This window comes from Colletotrichum truncatum, assembly GCF_014235925.2.
Source record: "Colletotrichum truncatum strain CMES1059 chromosome Unknown Contig_0001, whole genome shotgun sequence".
NCBI classification, from domain to species: Eukaryota; Fungi; Ascomycota; class Sordariomycetes; order Glomerellales; family Glomerellaceae; genus Colletotrichum; species Colletotrichum truncatum.
The window spans coordinates 7,185,532-7,204,921 of record NW_027222398.1 but is presented as its reverse complement, the minus strand read 5'-3'; the positions used below and the strand labels follow the sequence as shown (position 1 = coordinate 7,204,921).

The window sequence follows — 19,390 nt, the reverse complement described above, 5'->3', positions numbered from 1 at the left end:
CTAGTTCCACCAGTCACCCTGGTCGTGCATGGCGCGGGCGACCTTGACGAAGCCGGCAATGTTGGAGCCGGCAACCAAGCTGGGAAGCTCGTCCTCGCCGCCCTTGACGTACTCCTTGGCGGTGTTGAGGCCGTTGAAGAAGGCATCGGTCATGATGTCCTTGAGCTTCTGGTCAACCTCCTCGGTGGTCCAGGACAAACGCTGGCTGTTCTGGGCCATCTCAAGACCAGAGACGGCGACACCACCGCAGTTGGCGGCCTTGCCGGGGGCGTACCAGATAGCATCGGCGCCCTTCTCCTTGCGCTGAGCCTCGAAGACGTCGATGGCCTCCTGGGTGCAGCCCATGTTGGAACCCTCGGCGATGGCAATGCAGCCAGCAGCGATGAGGGCCTCAGCCTCCTCCTTGGAAACCTCGTTCTGGGTAGCAGAGGGAAGGGCGATGTCGACCTTGCCGACGTGGGTCCAGGGGCGGGCACCCTTGATGTACATGAAAGCACCCTTGTGGTCGAAGTCGGTCAGAGACTTGCGCTCGACCTTGAGGTCGGCGATGGTGTTGATCTGCTCGGGGGTGAAAGCGGCGTCGCCCTCGGCGACAAGGCAGCCCTGGGAGTCGGACAGGGAGACAACGGTAGCGCCGAGCTCAATGCACTTCAGAGCGGCGTACTGGGCGACGTTGCCGGATCCAGAGATGGCGACGCGCTTGCCAGCAAAGGTGCCCTTGTTGGCGTACTTGAGCATCTGCTCAACGTAGTAGACAACACCGTAGCCAGTAGCCTCGGGGCGGATCAAGCTACCACCCCAGGTCAGGCCCTTGCCGGTAAGAACACCCTCGAACTTGTTGCGCTCCTGGCGGTAGGTACCGAAGAGCCAGCCGATCTCGCGGCCGGAAACACCAATGTCACCGGCGGGGACGTCGGTGTCGGCGCCAATGTGCTTGGAAAGCTGGCGCATGAAGGAAACGCAGAAGCGGCGGATCTCAGCATCGCTCTTGCCCTTGGGGTTGAAGTCGGAACCACCCTTGCCACCACCCATGTTGACTATATATCGAGTTAGTAAGGTGTCTTTTGCCCATGGCTGTTGTTGTTCTCGGATTGTGACTTACGGCCAGTCAAGGCGTTCTTGAAGATCTGCTCGAAACCGAGGAACTTGAGGACGGACAGGTTGACGGTGGGGTGGAATCTCAGACCACCCTTGTAAGGGCCAAGGGCGGAGTTGAACTGGACGCGGTATCCGCGGTTGACCTGGAGCTTGCCCTTGTCATCCTCCCAGACGACGCGGAACTGGATAATGCGCTCGGGGATGGAGACGACCTCGAGGGCGGTCTTGTACTCGGGGTACTGCTGGAACAGGGAGCTGTTCTCGAGGGTGCTGACCAGCTCTGATATGATTTGTTAGTCTCAAGAAGCCTCGTGATGGCGAGCTTCAACTGGCAGCAGACGTACCGTTGTAGGCCTGCTCGAACTCGGGCTCGGAAGGAAGGTTAGACATGTTGGGAGGTTGTTGGAATAAGTTGTGTGTTGGTTGATTGAAGGTGTTGGCCTTGGCGTCTCCGGCAGATGGGATGTCTGAGTTCGATGCTGTCAGAGATAGAAGCTGATGAGATTCCAAGTCTAAGACGTTTGGGAAGGGGGAACGGGCGCAAGTTTATATACGCATATGGGAAAGCTATCGATCGAAAACGAAAATCAAATCGAATCGAGTAAAAGCTCACAGGTCGCCAACCGCGAAAGGCCCCCGTTGCCCCCCTTGACCCCCGGTCAATCTCTGGTTCCTCAAGCTTCGGGAAACCCTTGGTGGTGAACGCAGTTTGAAGGTGGAGCAGTAGGGGACGATTAGCGCGCGAGCAAGACATGTCCGGGTCGGCCGTGGGGGGCGCTACGGGAGAAACGTCTCCTCGCTCATCTCTTCTTCATGCGCGTTCATTCGGCGGCAGACTGATAATGTGTCCTATCAATAACGAAAAATACTCAGATGAAACCCACGCCGTTGACGTAAAAAAGACTCAAGCGAGTCTAGGCTGGACAGAGTGCCGGGACCGGGCCCGGGTTTCCACGCTATGGGTGGCCGGGGTGTGTGAAAGAAGTCCCTTTGTGCAGCACTCTGATTTGCTCGGCGAGTATGAGTTATTCACCACCATCACAAAGAGACAGAGATTCGCCCAGACGTACCAGAAGTGCGATCCCGGAGGCGGCAATCCGAGCTGCCATGCTGGGGCGGAACCAGGGGAGGGGCATCAGGGATGGACCCGGAAAGAACATGGATCCAAGGGTCTCCATATTCGGGAGAGGAATTATGCCTGAAATGCCTTCATCAACCCCGTCGCCATGGGCTGGCGCGCGTGTCCCAAACAGGCCAGAACCTGGGGGACGTCATCCAACAATCGCATGCTCTTCTGCAGTTTTGGGACACTTGGACCCCCTTTTCCCTTCTTCTTCCTAGGAGGACCCCGCTGGCACATGCTTTCCGCACGTACGGATTCGTCCTTGCCCACCCGCCTGCGGCCTGTCACTCGAATGGGGAAGGGACGCCGTCATATCTCAATGTCATTGGAAATCGAAAACTTCCCTGCATGCTGTGGCGTACTATAGTACCACTTAAACAGGGCCCAGCTGCAATACCTCATATGTCTCTAGCAAAGCTATATCGCAGCTATTTTATCAGCAGCCTGTCATTGGCCGCCGCGATCAGAGTGCGTGAACCTCTTTGCCGCACATCTCCAAGGTGTTTTTTTTTCTTTCTGGGTGGGCGAGGCAGGGAGGCGCGACGCGAGGCTGGAAATTCAATTTGCCGCCTCAGTCGATCGACCGATGCGACAACGGCCCTTCGGGCATGATGCGAAATGAAATGATGCATCGGCCATGACGATGCGGCGTCATTGTCTTGCATGGCCCATCTCCATGCACCAACTCGAGGGGAACTGATAAGGAAAACAGGAGGTAGGGAGGGAGGGTTTACGACAGGTTGGACAAATGTCGATTGATCATCGCAACTCGTAACCGCGACGCGACTGGGCAGAAGGCTAGCGAGGATGAGACAGGATAGATTGGTTTGACAGCGCCGAAAAACGGCGCTTGAGTCGCGCTTCCGCAATCGGAAGTGAGAGAAAGAAGGCCACCGGCGGCGGGATGTTGCAGCCAGGGAAAAGGAGTCGGGGGATGGAAAAATGGTTCGGGTTGGGCCACAACGGCTACGTAGTATGGCTGGGCTGGGCTGGGCTGTGCTGAAGCTGAGCTGTGGTTGTGAGTTTGTGTTGACAAACTGTGCTGACGAGTCGAAATTGCGACAAAACCCGATAGAATGCGACGCAAGCCAGCCCTTCGATTCGCCCCCCTCCCCCTCCTCCTTCCCCTCCTTCCCGCACCGCACCGCACCGCAACCTCCCTCCTCGCCTCTAAAATCCCGACAGCCGAGCTGTGTGTGAAGTCGGATAAGCCGTCGCCGCTTGGAGGCTTTTCTTTCCTCCGGCGGTTCTCCGGAGCCAATCCCCCTTTGACTGCGTTTCAGTGGGTTGACGGGAGGGTCCCTCAATCTCGGAATTGGGTTATTAGCACCTTTACTTGATACCGTGTGTCAGATCCCTTGGACTGTGTCGACTAACAATCATTTATGAGACATACACAGGCACCCTCTATAGAAACTCTGGATGCAGATGCGGAAAATTGCTGAAGAATGCGAGAGATGCGCGCATGCGGTTTATTGGCTTAGCTGTGACCCCAACACCACCAAAAAACCTCAAACACCCAGACTTACAATCCTCCTAGCCCTTTTGTTTTCTCGCCATCCCCACTATCCATTCCCATTACGTTTTGCTGCCTCTCTCTTGACTTTCTCTTACGTTTTCTGCTGGGCTTTCATTCGCGAATTGCTGGACGAGAGTGCATAGGAAATTTATGCTTAAAGCTCATGTAACATTGCCATGGCTTGAAGGTCAAATTTATTTGGCTTCTTCTCACAGGTTGACTTGCTGTGCTTGAAAAGTTACCTCATACGGTTATGTGTTGGTTCGAAGCTCACATGGGTGTCCAGACTACTAAAAAAAAAAAAAAAAAGGGCCAGTTAGACCATCACAGTCAGAACCCCTCGGCGTAGCACCGTATCGTGGGCGAGATTGATAACCTAAAAAACCGTGTATGTGGGGAATAAAACATATCTCCAGCGAGCCGACGTGCGTGTTTTGTGCCTTGCGCCGTCGTCCGCCGCCGCCACCAATGCCGATCCAGCAAAGTGGCCGGCGGCTGCCCTTCGTCGCTCCTGCAGCTTTCTACCCAGGCTTGTCAAGCTGTCATGTCCGCCCTTCCGCAATTGACCGACCTTTCCCTTTCGCCCCCTGGTCGCTGTCGTTGACGTCGACGAACCACAACGCTGCTTTCGCCTCGGTGTTAGCTGAAGCCTTTACACAATTCACCCTCAATCATAACCTATCCATCCAAACAAAATGCCCACAACGGAACTTGTCCTTGAGCCTGCGGATTTGTGGAAATAATTGCCGCATGTCATCTCTCTTTTTCCCATTTTCTACCTTCCCCTCTCTGCTGCTCTCTCGTATTATGGGAGAATATCATACAATGGAAACGCCTATACCCCCGTCCTACCCAAATTTCCTTCCGATTCCTCCCGACAGCTGATGATTCATCCTCATGTTGCATGTTTCTCCTCCCAAATAATTCTGGACCGCCCCTCCATCGGGCGTCGTTACATCCATAGAAACGCCGTGAACGCCGTTCTCCGAAATAAATGAAGCAAAGGAAAAAATCGTCGTGGGACCTCCTCCGCCACATCTTACTCTTGCCTGTGACGGTGGAATCTCCTGTACCGGCCCATGAGCGGAAAAGCTTAGCGTCGTGATATGCCCCTCCAACCTTCATCATCATCCATGGTCGCCCTAGTCCCCGTGCCCCCCTTGTCGCCGATGCACGACTCTACCAGATTGCCGCCTGGTCAAAGTCGAAACGCTTCAGCTCCTTGCCTGCATCCTCAAGGTCCTTCTTCGCCTTCATACGCATGTAAAAGATGGGGCAGTCCTTGCTGCTGCAAATCACTTCGCAGTGCATGCTGCCCTGGCATCGTTGGCATTGCGTCCAGAGCCGACCGAACCGCACCTCGAGGTCAGACACCTTGTCGAGAGTCTTCTTGTAGAGTTCGCCGACCCGAGGCGCGCAGTCCGAGCAAACGGCCCCCGCGCTCTCTTCCTTGCCCTTGAGCGGCCGCTTGCATCCCATGCAAGTCTGTGTCTTCTTTGCAAATTTCATCAAGCCTCCCACGGTCGGCGCAGACACTGCAATTGTCCGCGTGTGTGCTCCCGTGAGAAGCGAGTTCGCCTTGGTCTCGCCCAGAATGGGCTCAAAAATTCTGCCGAGAGGCTTCGCGAGCTGGTTGTCAAGGTAATATTTCGTGTCAACTGGCACGTTATTCTCGAGAACGTAGATGGGGTCCTCAGAATTCTCGTAGTTCTTCGAACCAGCTGCGCCCTTGACCATCACGTATGCAACTCGGTCACCGAGACCTGGCGCCGAGCCAGCGTCACGCTTCTTCATTCTTTGCGCCAGCTCGACGTGTGCTTGTTTGGCGGCGTAATCGTCTTTCGTAAGAGCCTTTGTTATCACAAGCTTCGACATATCCACCTTGTTCTGCAGCAAGTCCGCAATGGTGTCCTTGACATAGCTGGCAACGATTAGTTGAGGTTTACAAATGAGGGCGAGGGGCAAGCTTACTCTTGAGCACCCTGGACATCCTGATCAATCAGGATCATGCGAAGCACTTTCTCAATGACCGTTTGCACAAGCAGACAGTTATCTCGTCGCACAGTCTCGATACCCTTCGTGTCCATTTTGTCGTACTTCTCTGGCTTGGTCCAGTACAAGCCGGCATATCGCTTCTTGTTGATGAGCAGATATGGGAAGTATACCTTTTCGAACTCCAACTTGATCGGCTTGACAAATTTGGAAGATACAAAACCAGCGGCTTCCTCACCAAGTTTCATTGCCTCTGGGAGGTCTTTGGTGCCAAATTTGACCATGACTGAATCAGTATCACCATAGATGACCTGGGCATCATGGGAGTAGCCGTTGGCGATGCAGTACTTCTTTTCCACTTCCTCTTTCGTCTTCATAATCATTTGTCGACCGAAACTCGTGGTGCTACTGGCGATTTCTAGGCAGGGCAACTTACCAGTTGTCGCACCCGTCAGGCCGTAGACGGAGTTTGCACTGATCTTCAAAGCCAATTGTCGACCATTAAGCACGGCCTTCTTGAACGGATCCGTTTCCACTGCGAGCTCGCGCTTGGCCTGCTTTCTAGCTGCAAGAAGTTCCTCGAGAATCTGAGCAAGGAGACCCTTGCGCTTCTTGACTGTAACGAAAGTGTCACCGTTTGGAGTAACAATATAATCCTCGTCTTTCTTCAGGTCAAATTTCTCGATGGCCTTCTTGTTGACCAGTGTCGTGTAACACAGGTTGTGGGCTTGCATGATACTGGGATACAGGGAAGCGAAATCTAGAGTGGCGATTGGCACGTCGTAGTATCCTCGAGTCGGTTCAATAACGGTGGCACCTTCGTATTGCTCATCACTGCTCTCCGACCGCAGGTTTGGAATGACAAGCTTCTGCTCGAGTGCCTTGCGGAAAAGCTGACTGATGAACTTGACTTGCTGACCTCTGGAGAGTAGGAAGTTGAAAGGAATACCCGTGACTCTGGCCATTTCTGTGTAGTTCTCCAGGCAGGACAGTTTGTCCATCAACCGTTGCGGGAGATAAGCATCCTTCAGACAATACAGAGCAAGACGACGCCGTGATTCAGGGGTTCCGTTGAACAATTCTGTAATCATAGTATGGTGGACATCTTCCTTTTGCTCTCCCAGAAAGTGTGAGCATACAGAATTGAGCGTGTAACTTCGCAGGTGATGGTCACGTTGAACAAGCTGCAACAAATCCAGTTGCAGTCGTCCGTTGGTGTTTGTGGCCTTTGTGTCGCGGTTACCCATCTGTTTGCTGGAGAAGTTTGTCTCCTTGGACCTCGAGGCTATGCTCGGTATCCGAGACCAGTACTCGAACCCAGCAACTTTCAAGTGTCTGGCTCTGTCGAGAAGGTAGGGAAAATCAAAATTGGCAATGTTGTACCCGATGATGATATCTGGATCAACCTTGACGAGGAACTTCTGCCAATCGCTCAACATCTTTTCTTCCTTTTGAAACTCCAGGATTTGAGTGGCGACAATGGGACTGGTAGTATCCAGACAGAAGACATTCCGCACAAATGGTTTTTTCTCTCCATATCGGGTTACGACGTTCGCAATCTGAATGACAGGGTCGTGTGTTGCCTCGGGGAAGATGCCTTTACGTCCAGCACACTCGATATCGAATGACATGATTCTCAGAGGGGCCATCTTTGACCATTCTCCCTCGGGCTTGTGGGCAATAAGATCGAGGTAGCTGATTTCCGCTTCGATTTGGCAATTAGATTGTCGATGTGATTGGGGGAGGAGCTGGTATGACTTCGCAGGGGCTTCGACCCATGACATTCCGTGGATCTAATGGAGAGGATTAGATGTATCCAAGCCGAACAAGATTCCGGGTTCTTACCTTGCAATCTACCATGAAGCGCAAGACGTATTGAATGTTATCAAAAGTCATGACGCCTCCTTCCATACCTTTCCACAGGCCCTTCCAGTTGGCACTGCCTGTCTCAATTGTTGTCCGCACTCTGCTGATGAACTTGGGGTCCATAACAGTAATCTTCAGGTAAGGACTCTGAACATTTCCTTGGAAGCCGTAGATGTTTTCTCTCATAGCGAAGGAAACGGAATGAATGGCAGGTTGGTGCTGTGCGACCTGCGACTCTAGGTAGGCCTTGAAGGCATTGCAGTCTTCAGGCCGGAACGCTACGGGGGCAGCAACATAGAGGTAGTGCTTGAAGTCCGTGACGTGAAGCATCACCGAGTTACCCTGTTCTGTAACACCGAACAGCTTAACTGTTGCACGGCCACCATGTAAGCTACCTTCTTCTGCCTCAATCTGTTGGAAGATGAGATTGTCCTTCTGGGAGTTGAAATCAACAAGCTCTGGTCGGTCCCACGCTTGATCCTTCTCTGTGTTGTTCTGCTTAGCATCAGATATGTCCTGACTGAGCTTCTCAAGGACCTCTGATTCAAAGGCGCTCTTGGGTTGACTTGATCCTGGAAGGTTCTTGGAGTTCTTTTGCGAGCCGATGCGATGGGCTGGGGAGGACGAGAAGCCTTCGACCTTGCGCTTCTTGAGGGACGACGGTGTCGGTGGGATGTTGCGACGGGTGCTGGGTGTCTCCCCAAGCACACGCTTCTGGGGAAGAACCGTGGTAGCCATGATGTGTGTATGGCGATGTTGAAAGAGTGGGCAAAGGGGATCAGCCAGAACTCATAGTACAGTAGGTCGGAGGATTGTTGTTGGGTGGCTGCTACAGTTGGAACTTTTAGAGGGGACGTGACGAGCGGGCTTCAGACGCGCTCGTGAAGACGTGTCGGACCCATATATCTTAATGGAAGCAGGGGCGCGAAAAATGATGACTAAGGTGGCGTTTCGAGACGCGACCTTGAAGGACCTCGTCAACAGATACCTCTCGGTAACGGGCCCTCAGAATATCCACCTCACCGAGGAGCTGTCCTCAACAATGTGTTTGTCTGTTCCTGACTGTTGACGTTTTACCTGTAGCCTATTGACTGGGAGTACTTTGATGTTTTTCGTATTTATATTATTCTAAATTCCATCATGTAGTTTTTTTTCACTGATTAAGGCTGACGGAACATGCAGGATCAAGCCATGAGTTCGGCAGCAATGTACGTTAACGAGTAGAGGGAACAAATAAGGTCACTAGGAAATTTCAGGACACCTGGATTCATTCGCATACCGTTGTTTGGCTAGAATCTATATACATATGAACAGAAAGTAATCAGGTTTCTCAATCGTGGATATTCTATATCGCTGATATCGAAAGCATTTTGCCCGCTATCATAAACGAATCTAACCCCATAGGCAATATACTCTGTTCAGGCAAACAACCTACTTTTCGGAGAGAAATAGTTACTTATTTAAATTCTATTCATTAAAGACAAGCTGAGTTCCGAGTACGTAACGTCCTCCAGCCCATCGAAAGATATGCGGGGTAGCCAAGGCAGTGGTGCATCAACTCGTCTGAGGACGTTGCAACGGTTCGAGCCATGGACGCCGGCCCGCTCAGGCAGCAACGGCTGAGCCCTGCTGCCACATGCAACGTGCGACTCTATGAATGCAATTTGTGGGAATAGGAAGGGGAAAGAAATCATCCTTTCTTCATGAAATACCCCAATCTGAACCGGACGCCGTCGCTGAGCAATGCAAACCCAGTATTCCCATGTCAAAGTGCGTAACCCAATGCAAAGTACTCGTGTTCCTTGTGTTCCGTCTTCATATCCTTCCGTAGACACTCACGATGATGAGCCGCGGGTGATCTTAAAGTTATCGAGCTCGCACCAGTTGTTGACAGGCTAATTGCTTTGTTAGTCAGGATACTTGATGAAGGAATTGTGCAATATACTCACTATACAACTGAGGTACTTGCACCAGCTGCAAGTGTTGTGATAGACATAGAAGTTGTTAAGCAGGACGATGAACACAATGATGACCGTCAGCAAAAAGGCGCCTCTAACCAACCACCAAGCCCACCAGAGTGGCTTCCGACCCTTAAAGAAACCAACAGGATTCTTCAAAAACGGAGGGGGGCCTTGATTGGGGTTGAGCTGCATGGACGCGTATGACGGATCAGTGCCCAGTCTGCGCCTCAAAGAGTTGGGAGAATGCAACACGCAGATGCCCAGCGCCAGACCCATGAGAAACCCACCGATATGGGCGAAGTTGTCCAGGCCAGGCAACAGACCAAGAATGAAGGAGATGATAATATCCAACATAATGAACATCAAATCCTTTACAGGACTGCGTCGGTCTTTCCAGGAGTACAGGAGGTCAAGCAAAGTAAGAGCAATCACGCCAAAAAGAGCGCCCGAAGCACCTGTTGAGGCCGTCATGACGCCAGCGTAGTTTGCTCCCATAACATTGCCGAATATACCAGCACTCACGTAGACCAAAAAGAAGCGAATAGAGCCAATGGCAATCTCCATCTCTTTACCTATCGTCATCTGCAGCAGCAGGTTGAAACCGATGTGGATCAATCCCGCGTGCAGGAAAATAGGCGTGATGAAGCGGAACCATTGATCGGGCTCTGGCTTCTGGTTGATATCGTGATAGGTGGGCTCAGGAACTCCGCCGAAACCACAAAGATCACCGAGTCCGCACTGGTTAGACGGGTTGTTGGCATCGGACGAGGTCGAGTTGGGGCAGGGCCATGTGATAGTTTCGCCCAAGTCTTGAATACCCTTGACGTTATGCATACAGGCAACATAACGAGCACCCATATTGATCATGACATAAGTCGAAGGCCCAATCATAGGGTTGAAACTGGGTTTGGTCATGATGGGCGAACCCGTCAATTGAGCTGAAGTTTGTTAGTAAGCCCGACTGGTAGATGGACACTTGAAAATGCTGACTTACCATTCTTGACAATCTCGGCGATAAAAACGGCGACTTGAACAAGGGTAAAAATATATACCACCCATGGAATGCCCTTCCTATCCGCGCCAAACATGCCCAGCTGACCAAAGCCAACCTTTTTCTTGTCACGACGGCTCTTCGAGCGCCGACTTCCCTGAGGCGCGTCGTACACATGATCGTTCTCGTTCATCTCGATGTCATTTGGCTTATGCTCCTGCCGACTTTGCAGGGGGATGTTGTCCGCTACATGAGGTCTACTAGAGTCGGGGGAGGCCGACGACTGACCGTAGTAAGCGGTGTCTTGGTTATAGGGGTTGGATTGCTGGTTGTAAGGATTGGATTGCTGTCCGTACGGGTCGGGCTGCTGGCCGTAAGCGTTGTGTTGCTGAGGCAAGGGGGGCAGAGGCTGCATGTTTCGTGGGTCGTTCGGATTATCGCTACTGTAGACAGAGCTGACGGTGTGAACCGTGTTCATGCGCTGAACGTTGGGGTTGTTCGTGTTTTGAGGAGTTTGGTTGGCGTTGTGCCGAAAGCCGTCTTGAGTCGAGTCTACTGGATAAACATGATCATCGAAAACTGATTCAAAAGGCGAAACGGTGTTTCCGCGCGGTGGCGGGTGAGAGGCGCCGGGGGCTTGTGATATTTGACTGTAGGGAGGAGCAGGCGTAGAACTTGTTGAAGGGATGTTGTTGTACGCGCTGCCAGGATAATAGGGAGCAGGTGGCGGAGACGCTGCTGCAGGTGGTTTGTTGACGTGGTAGTAATCGTTGGATGCCATGATGTGACGGGGAGCCAGAGGCAGATTAGGATGTGATTAGATGAGGCCCGGGGAATGGGAATTTGAGCAACTTTGTCTTCTGACAAATCTCGCTTGAAGGGCCGAGCTGGAACTTTGGCTGGGCTGATGATCGAATCGGACTAGCGAGATGGAGATATGCTCAGATACCGGAAAGGGACCAAACGCGGAGAAATGTGACAGCGGGAGGTTGAGGAGGTATGTGTGTGCGTTTGCTTTTGCTTTTTGGAGGGAGATGTGGGTATTTGTTCGGGAAGTTTGCTGAATGGTTAGAAGCTAGCCAAACCGCCTTGTGGGATCTGTCCCTGGTGGTAGGGGGGGAGGGAAAAAAAAAAGAGGCGCTGTCGGTTGACGAGGGGAGCGAGTAATCCTGGATGGGCCGGTAACAGCCAAATTGGTCCGAGCTAGTGACGGTGATCTATACAGCTGAGAGCGCTGAAATGTAATTGCAGGTTCACCCAGGCGGGAGTGAATTACGATTAGCGGGCTGTGATGCCTGTGCACGACCTGAGCTAGGTACTAGGTATTGATAAGTGTGCACCACTTCGGATGACTGCGCCAGTCAAATATGGTGAGTGTGAGTGTCGGAGCGCGGCAGCGCGGTGATGCGAAGGGAACCTAGACTTATAACAAGAAGGAATGACCGAGGGAAGGGAGGTTCCAGGTTCACAAGTCAAGGGATGGGTCTAGTAAGAAGCAGGACACATTCCAAGGAAAGAAGAGGGGGGAGGTGAGGATGCTATTTCTTTTAAACGGCCAGCATTTAAAACGCATGCCTTCCTGGTCTTGTTTCTGCTTTGCCCAGGCCGCCAAGTGGGAGCCAAAGTAAATCGGTGGTTGGCTGTGAAGAGCACCGGGCAGTCATGGAAGAGGAAGGGGGAAGGGAAGTGTGGGAGAAGTGGCCCAGCAAGACAAAAGAGGGACAAGCGCGATCACCAAACGGGAGTCTGAGTAGCAGGGTGCAGCAAAGTGCAGAGAGCGCAGTAGGTCTTGCAGTAGTCCCGGCCTTGAGGCTGTGTCAGCATTGCCAACATCCTGTTCACCCTTTCACTGGGGGCTTGTTGATCTTCCTGCTGGCACCTGTGAGCCTACCTGTGCTAACTTTGGAACAGGGGCCCACAAGTTTCAGATAATTGCGTAACCAGACCGCTGAACCCCATGGCAGGTGAGCAGTACCTGATCAACTACTATGGTATCCCTCTCGCCTTGTATCGTGGTACTTTGTGCCTTTTACTTTCCCTTTTTCAGCCAATGCCATCAGTACAGCTCCAGCTCCAGCTCCAGCTCCCAGCTCCAGTTCCCAAGGTGGTAAGGTACCTAAGGCGATGAATGTGTACCCACCTCGGATGGGACCCATCTCAGCCTGAGGTTTTGTTCTCACCTTGGCCGCTGTAAACCTGCCGCTTGCGCGGCCACAATGCTCGTTGATGACCACTTTTGCGGACCTGTTCAATTCCCCTCCATATGCACTGCTTCCTTCTATCAACTCCAGACACCAGACCCTATTGTACTTCCCCACCTTTCTTACAAAAGTATCCGATCTCTAAGGTATGTTCCACTCGTGCTGGCTTTGCCATCCATTAGCATCGCCAAATACCAGTGCCGAGGATTACAGCAACTTGTATTCCTTCAAGCACTCTTACTGCGCCGTAGACTTACACCACGATGCACTGCACTCTAACACACTCCAATGATGAAATACCCTACATGGCCTGCGACTGCCGATCCATGTCCTTTGCTGCATGCAGCCTGTGGGTACCATCCTGGCTCTAACACAGGTTCCGCAGAGCGGCGCAACCGCCGCATTGCCAAAAACCAGAGTCATGACCCTTGAAAACTATGGCTATTCCACAACGTTGAGGGAGCAACACCATCATAAGGTAGGTGTTCATTCCAATTCCATCCCATCAGCCGCTACCTGACAAGGACCAGCCTTGCGCAGCAATCAACCTTTTACCAACGAACGATTTCTCTTGTTCGAATTAAGTAGCCCGAAAGACATGTCCGGCTATCCGGGGTCTCCAACAGTCCTTTAGGGGCTTTTACTTTACTTACCCATAGTATGCTACATGGATCACTTGGACATGACCAACCGGAATGTGGATTTCGCGGCACCCGGTACATTTGCGTTTTTCCTGAAGAATCTGCCAATAGACAGTGGATTCTTCGCGTGTCAGCCTCTCTTTCTTCGTTGCCCACATTGCGGTTTCATTACAACCGGTCAGCTTTATCCAAACAAAGTAATTAGATGAAGCCCCTAGAAGCGCAAGGCATGAGCTAGCTTGCGAACATGAGTGAGGCTATCGCTACAGGCTCGCTATTCGCATGTCGACTACCATTGCTCCCACATCTAACCCTTGTTGCTATGTAAGACCATCTCACATTTACAAGGCGTCAGCCCACCGACGCGTGCAGGGTCTGGAGCACTTACGACAATTGGTGGCTCAGCTCTCAGCCACTCAGAAGCCGTTGTAGCTCATGGAGGCAAGCCACCTCCACCACACGAGCGAAACACGAAAGAAAATCCCAAGCCTGTGAGATGACGTACTCAGGCACTATATGAGTCTCTTGGTTCTTCCTCACACTCGTGTGCATGCGATACGGCTGCGTTATCAGCTGATAACGCTCGGCATTTCCTCCAGCCCTGGAAAGGCCTGGGCCCGTCTGCGACATCCCCTGACGACCATAGAAGTTCGGGGTGCCAGCCCTACCTAAATCGCCAGAGGCTTGCCTTGGAGTCGCCTGTCTGTGCGCCTTCATATGTAGTAGATTCATCGTAGGGTTGTCGGAGACCGGGGAGCCTGTCGCCGCGCTCCCAATCCCTCATTTATTTCAATGGTTTATCACGTGCTGATAAGATAAGACCCTTGATCAACTTTTTTTTCCCCCCCAATCCCTCTTTGAAGCTTGAGCCCAGTGTTGTTTATTTGAGTCTCTGGCAATTATAGTAGCTTGCTTTTGACAAGTATCCTCACTGTTTACTTTCACTGGCACAATGGGAAGGAAATCTCTCCGTGCCGAGTCGTTTTCCGATATGGAGGACGGGGGCGCCAAGCTCAACACACCCATGGTTCGCGTGACTCCCCGAGTCTTCAGCCGTCACCATTCTAATGCCAAAAGTAGGACGATGCGATGGAAATAGACAGCACACCAGTCCCTGTAGTAGACAAGAAGAAGGCCGCCGCCGACGCACGTGCCGAACGAGCGGCGAGGAGAAAGCAAAGGAGGGAGGAGCTGGCAGCACAAGGCCAGTCAACAACGTCTTCGCCGGCCAGCACCCCGAACCCTGAAGCCGAATCTACGTCACCGACAAAGAAGACAAGAAGAAAGAGGCCAGAGAAGAAGAGCAGCCCGAAGAAGTCCGATACGGCTGAGACGGAAGCCGATGCTCCAGTTGAGCCCGCAGTGCCCCCAGAATCCGTCGCTCCAGAGGCCCTCGCCCCTGCCACCGAACCCGTAAATACGCCCGCGAATGAAGCCGAGCATCTCCCCCTCGCTACTGCCTCCAAGCCTGTTATTGCAAACACAGAAACTAGTAGCCCGTCAGCTTCGGAGCCGGCCACCTCAATTGCGCCGAGCTCCATCAACGGGGACGGCCTTAACAGGGCAGCAAGACGACGACTGATGCAGATCGAGAGACAACGCATATTGATCAAGAAGGAGCTCGGCATTGCTGCTGACTCAGACGAGCGCCAGGTCGAGGTGGAAGCCCTGCTGACGGCCTGGACCGAACAGTTTGACGAAAAAGCCGAGGCTCGTGCGGCTAAAAAGCGTGCCAATAAGGAGGGGGGCAATGGCAAAGGCAAGGGTAAGCTTCTCACAGGACGAATCAATTATGAGAAGCAGAAGCAGATAAAGAAGCAGAAACGAAAAGAAGCCCTAAGACGCTGGCAGGAAGCCAGCTCGGGGACAAGCTAGCCTCTCTGAAGCTGGACGATACCCAGTCTGTGGAGAAGAGACAACTGTGAGGAGTTTCATGGAAGTTACGAACGGAAGAAGAGAGGAAGAAAACGCAAATGCATAATGGGCGTCAAGCGAATTTTGTGGGCGGAAGGAAAACCAAAAGTTTACAGCGAGCAGGAGCATATATACATATCTGCGTGTAAAGCACATACAGTGGTGACGTTGCATCGGTCCACGGACTCGACGCCAGCCATATCTTTCAATATTGCTTGATCTACATTGCTCAATTAGCTAGTAATGTACAGTACCTAGGGGAGATGGTCAACAAAACCAACCATGAGCGCCCCGAATCAGCCAAAACGCCAGGTGTAGAGGACCGTTGCCATGGCCGCATCAAAGCCAATGGCGTGCGGTGGCCCTCAGTTCCCAATTTTCTGTTTTCCTACAAAATGTTCCTCGGTCGTCACTCGGTGTGATCATGCCTTCTTGTTATCGTCATCCTCCTTCTTTCCCTTCTCGCCATCCCAGACCTCCTTGACCTGCTCTGCAATCAAATCTCCCAACCCCCTGCCCTCAGCCAACGCCTTCGCGTGCTCCTCCCCACGCTTGGCATCCCAGTCCTCAGGCTCCTTGCCATACCATATCCTCTGCACGAGAGATCGCTTCTGGTACTCGATGGCGCGCATCTGCTCCTCCGTCAAACCCTCGCGGCGCATCCGCTCCTCGCGCAAGGCCTGTTTTGTCCTTTGCGCCTGCTCCGGAAGGGTCGTGGGGAACATGGCCTCGAATCGGGCGCCGACACGCTGGTAGATGGACTGGCCAGTCCAGTCGTACATGAGCTGGTTCGTCGAAGCGGAGAAGATGGACGAGTGCATAAAGAATCGCCAGTCCATACGCCGCGGCGGCAGGATCATCATGATCGGGGATAGAACGGCGGCAGCAATACAGAAGTTATGGACAAGAGGAGGTGTTCCTTGGAAGGGAACCTCCTCAGGCTTGCTGGTCGTCGAATCCGACATTTTTCGATTTGAGCTCGTGGGTAAGGTAGGAGTTGTTGGATTGGATCTTCCTGTGAGCAATCAAGACTTTTGAAGGGTTGCGCTTCAGTTTCGTCGGCCTAGGAGTGTGTTGCAGATTTTCTGGTGGCAGCGCAGTGGTTGCAGGAGTCGACAACGTCCGACGGCGGATGTTCTTGATTGCAGGTGCAGATGTGAAATTTCCATCCGCCAAAATTTCGAGTCGCGCCACGGCGCCGGGATAAGTGGGGCCGAATCAACCCGCAAACCGGCATTCGGAAGGTTACAATTGCGTTCCAATGAACGGCCTGATACGAGTACACCATGAGAAGGAGCATGTACTACAAAGGGAGTACGATTATATAGTAGTCTATCAGCGTGACACATCGCATTGATGTCTTTCTCATTATCGTCGATATATGTCCTCTAATCAGTCTCCGACTATAAAAAAAGCGCCTGCAAATTCATCAAATCTAAATCAAAACTTTTCTTTGGCCTATTTTAAACGCCTTCTCCGGATGCAGCCTGAGATGCTTGAACCGAATCCAAAATGGTTGCTTCATCTTGCCACAGATGAGCACCGGTCTCCTTCAACAACCTGACACATTCCTCGTTGTTCGTCTTCTCTGCGAGGTACAGCGGCGTGTTGTTGGCGCGGTTCCGCGCGTGCACGCTGGCGCCCCTCGTAAGCAGTTCGCGCAGAATCTTGATCTCGGGCCCGACAGCCGCGAGATGTACCGCCGTATTGCCCGCGTAGTCGGCCATCTTGAGGAGCTCGTGCTGCCCGTCGTTATCCAGGATCTCCTTTACCGTCTTCAGATCCCCGTTCCGTATGGCGTAGCCGAGGACAGTAAATGCCGATTCTGACGCCGTTAGTCGCGCTACGACCGAGTCGAGTGAACCAGATGGATGCGAAAATACCGGAAGAGCCATTTCGGTCATTTCGCCACGGAGCGAATGGGACATCCGGGCGCTCACTTCGGCCGTCGAAAGATTGGGGACAGCGAGCAAGTAGGACAGCTTGGTCAGGGCCGCCTCCGCCGTAAGGTCTAGGCCGAAGATGACGCCCGCACGGCCGAGTTCCGTTCCAGGTCCGTAAACCGGTGAGACGAAACCGCTCATGCACTGGCTGACATTCACAACGATTACACCGCGGTCCACCGCCGCCTTGATGACCTTGGTCAAGCTGCCGTCAATGCCGCTTGGTGCGTTGCCCATGCCGAATGTCTCCAGGATCAGACCACGAAGGTCAGGAACACGCAAGACTGAGTCCAACATCTCTGGTCTGATGCCAGGGAAGACACGCAGACAGGCAACGTGGGCAGTGTCGAGATGCTGGGTAACCTGGAGCTCAGCAATTCTAGTGGGCCTCAGCACGATAGGCCAGTTAACATCAATACCAAGTCCGTTGACCTTAGCCAGGGGCTCGCAGTTGGGACTGGCAAAAGCCTCGAAAGCAGCGGAAGAAACCTTGCTTGTTCTGTTGCCGCGGAACAACTTATGGTGGAAGAACAAGCCGACCTCGGGGATGACGAAAGTTCCTGCAATAATGAGCGAGCCCAGCAGGTTGTCTACAGCGTCTGATTGCAATGCAAAAATAGAGGCCTGAGAACCAGTGAGAATGACCGGCTTGCCTAGGTCAGAAAGCATGAAAGAAAGAGCCGAGGCCGTGTACGACAGGGAGTCGGTGCCGTGTAGCACGACAAAGCCATCAAAGAGACGATAGTTCTCCCTGATCGTTTGGGCGATTTCGGTCCAGCCCTCAGCTGAAATGGAGCTCGAGTCCAGCAGAGGCGAGAATTCCAGCACGCCGTAGCGGATGTGACGAGAGTAGGCGCTGGGCGGGGTCCTCAAACTGTCGAGAACCACCTTCTGGCCATCTTTGTAGGCCTCGAGTTGAACTAAATCTTGTCAGCAAGAAGCAATACACAGCTGTGTAAAATGATCGAATCGAATAAATGTCCACGTCTGGTTGACTTTTCTTTCTCCTTTTTCATTTGTGAACAAGTGGTTCACATAGTCTATGTGACTTCCAGGACGTTTGAGACAGTAGGCATTGCCAATGCAAAGCCCATGGATCACTCGCTCAAGTTCTCTTCTGTGCAGGTCCCTCAAGGAAAAACCTACCGGAAGGCGACGACTTGTCGTTGAATGAGGGGCGCGGGGCCATGGCATTCTTCAAAAATCCTCCAATAGGCTTGAGTCCATCGGCGGTAGGCTGCATGCAGATAGTGCCGCCGGTCATGATAACGAGGACTCGCGACTCCGGGTAACTGGACTCCGGGAGAAGTCGCTCACCGATGGGTTCGAAGGCCATTTTTGCGAGTTGTGTCGAGCTACAACAAGAGGCTTTGTCTCGCAAAAACAATAACGAAGAAAGAGTTGAAGTTGTGAGTTTATCAGTTGGCGGCACCTCCACAGATAAGTTGAGGGGCACGGGGAAGGTATGGAGGGGCAGAAGCTTTTGTATGGAGAACGTACGGCAACGGCCGGGTCAAGTCATGGGGTTGTGCAAAATTTTGTAAATTTTGTCAAATGGAGACCATTGCAAGAGCCATGACAAGCGGTTAGCGATGATGAAAGCACAGAAGTGGAGACCGATGGCGAGTCAAACAAGTCATTTGCAGGATGGAAGGCACGAAAGTACGGGGTGAGGAACGGTACTCTGTACATGGAAGAGCATGTGGCGGCGTATGGTGTACGGCAGTTGTTGGCCAGACCTGACATTAGATTCATGCGTGCTTTGTGCTTCCGCTTTGTTCATTGTAGCCAGATAAGGAGGAACAAGGGAATGCAGGCACATATTATTGTTCTCCCTCGTACTCGTAAGACACTTCTTATCTTGCTAAACGGAAATGGTTGAGGTTCGCTACAACAACTTGAAGCGAGTTGTGTGCAGTGAGGAGATGCCACGGGACAGACCCCGATAACGGGTGGCAGACAGAGCCAACGATGGGGTAATAATTAAGTAAGAGGACGGCTACAGAAGAAGCATGACCATAAGTAAAGCCGGGGCATGGCTGGTCTAGACACGGCGAGGGGTACGGCTGACCAAAGTTTGGCTGAATACCTTAGTCCGAAGCATCAAGTGAGTACCCCGTATTTTAATCAACATTTTATGT

At 52.5% G+C, this 19,390-nt stretch overlaps 6 protein-coding genes across 6 annotated transcripts; 1 reads left to right on the top strand and 5 right to left on the bottom strand.

The window, feature by feature from the left end:
- CTRU02_202009 (nadp-specific glutamate dehydrogenase) lies at positions 1–1,488 on the bottom strand (the record flags this gene model as incomplete). The annotated part of the gene is made up of 3 exons (XM_036725368.1): positions 1–1,037; positions 1,103–1,378; positions 1,443–1,488. The coding sequence occupies 3 exons, from the start codon at positions 1,486–1,488 to the stop codon at positions 1–3; spliced, it is 1,359 nt and encodes a 452-aa protein (XP_036583046.1).
- Positions 1,489–4,919: 3,431 nt separating this feature from the next.
- CTRU02_202008 (DNA polymerase delta catalytic subunit) lies at positions 4,920–8,336 on the bottom strand (the record flags this gene model as incomplete). Its single annotated transcript, XM_036725367.1, has 3 exons — positions 4,920–5,661; positions 5,712–7,525; positions 7,578–8,336. The coding sequence occupies 3 exons, from the start codon at positions 8,334–8,336 to the stop codon at positions 4,920–4,922; spliced, it is 3,315 nt and encodes a 1,104-aa protein (XP_036583045.1).
- Positions 8,337–9,433: 1,097 nt separating this feature from the next.
- Positions 9,434–11,331, bottom strand: CTRU02_202007 (rhomboid family membrane protein; the record flags this gene model as incomplete). The annotated part of the gene is made up of 3 exons (XM_036725366.1): positions 9,434–9,493; positions 9,548–10,497; positions 10,554–11,331. 3 exons carry the CDS (start codon positions 11,329–11,331, stop codon positions 9,434–9,436), a joined length of 1,788 nt encoding a protein of 595 aa, XP_036583044.1.
- A 3,013-nt stretch (positions 11,332–14,344) lies between these two features.
- Positions 14,345–15,267, top strand: CTRU02_202005 (uncharacterized protein; the record flags this gene model as incomplete). Its single annotated transcript, XM_036725364.1, has 2 exons — positions 14,345–14,419; positions 14,473–15,267. 2 exons carry the CDS (start codon positions 14,345–14,347, stop codon positions 15,265–15,267), a joined length of 870 nt encoding a protein of 289 aa, XP_036583043.1.
- A 461-nt stretch (positions 15,268–15,728) lies between these two features.
- On the bottom strand, positions 15,729–16,271 carry CTRU02_202006 (rhomboid family membrane protein; the record flags this gene model as incomplete). The annotated part of the gene is made up of 1 exon (XM_036725365.1): positions 15,729–16,271. One exon carries the CDS (start codon positions 16,269–16,271, stop codon positions 15,729–15,731), a length of 543 nt encoding a protein of 180 aa, XP_036583042.1.
- Positions 16,272–16,769: 498 nt separating this feature from the next.
- On the bottom strand, positions 16,770–18,585 carry CTRU02_202004 (asparaginase; the record flags this gene model as incomplete). The annotated part of the gene is made up of 2 exons (XM_036725363.1): positions 16,770–18,169; positions 18,396–18,585. 2 exons carry the CDS (start codon positions 18,583–18,585, stop codon positions 16,770–16,772), a joined length of 1,590 nt encoding a protein of 529 aa, XP_036583041.1.
- Positions 18,586–19,390: the final 805 nt, after the last annotated feature.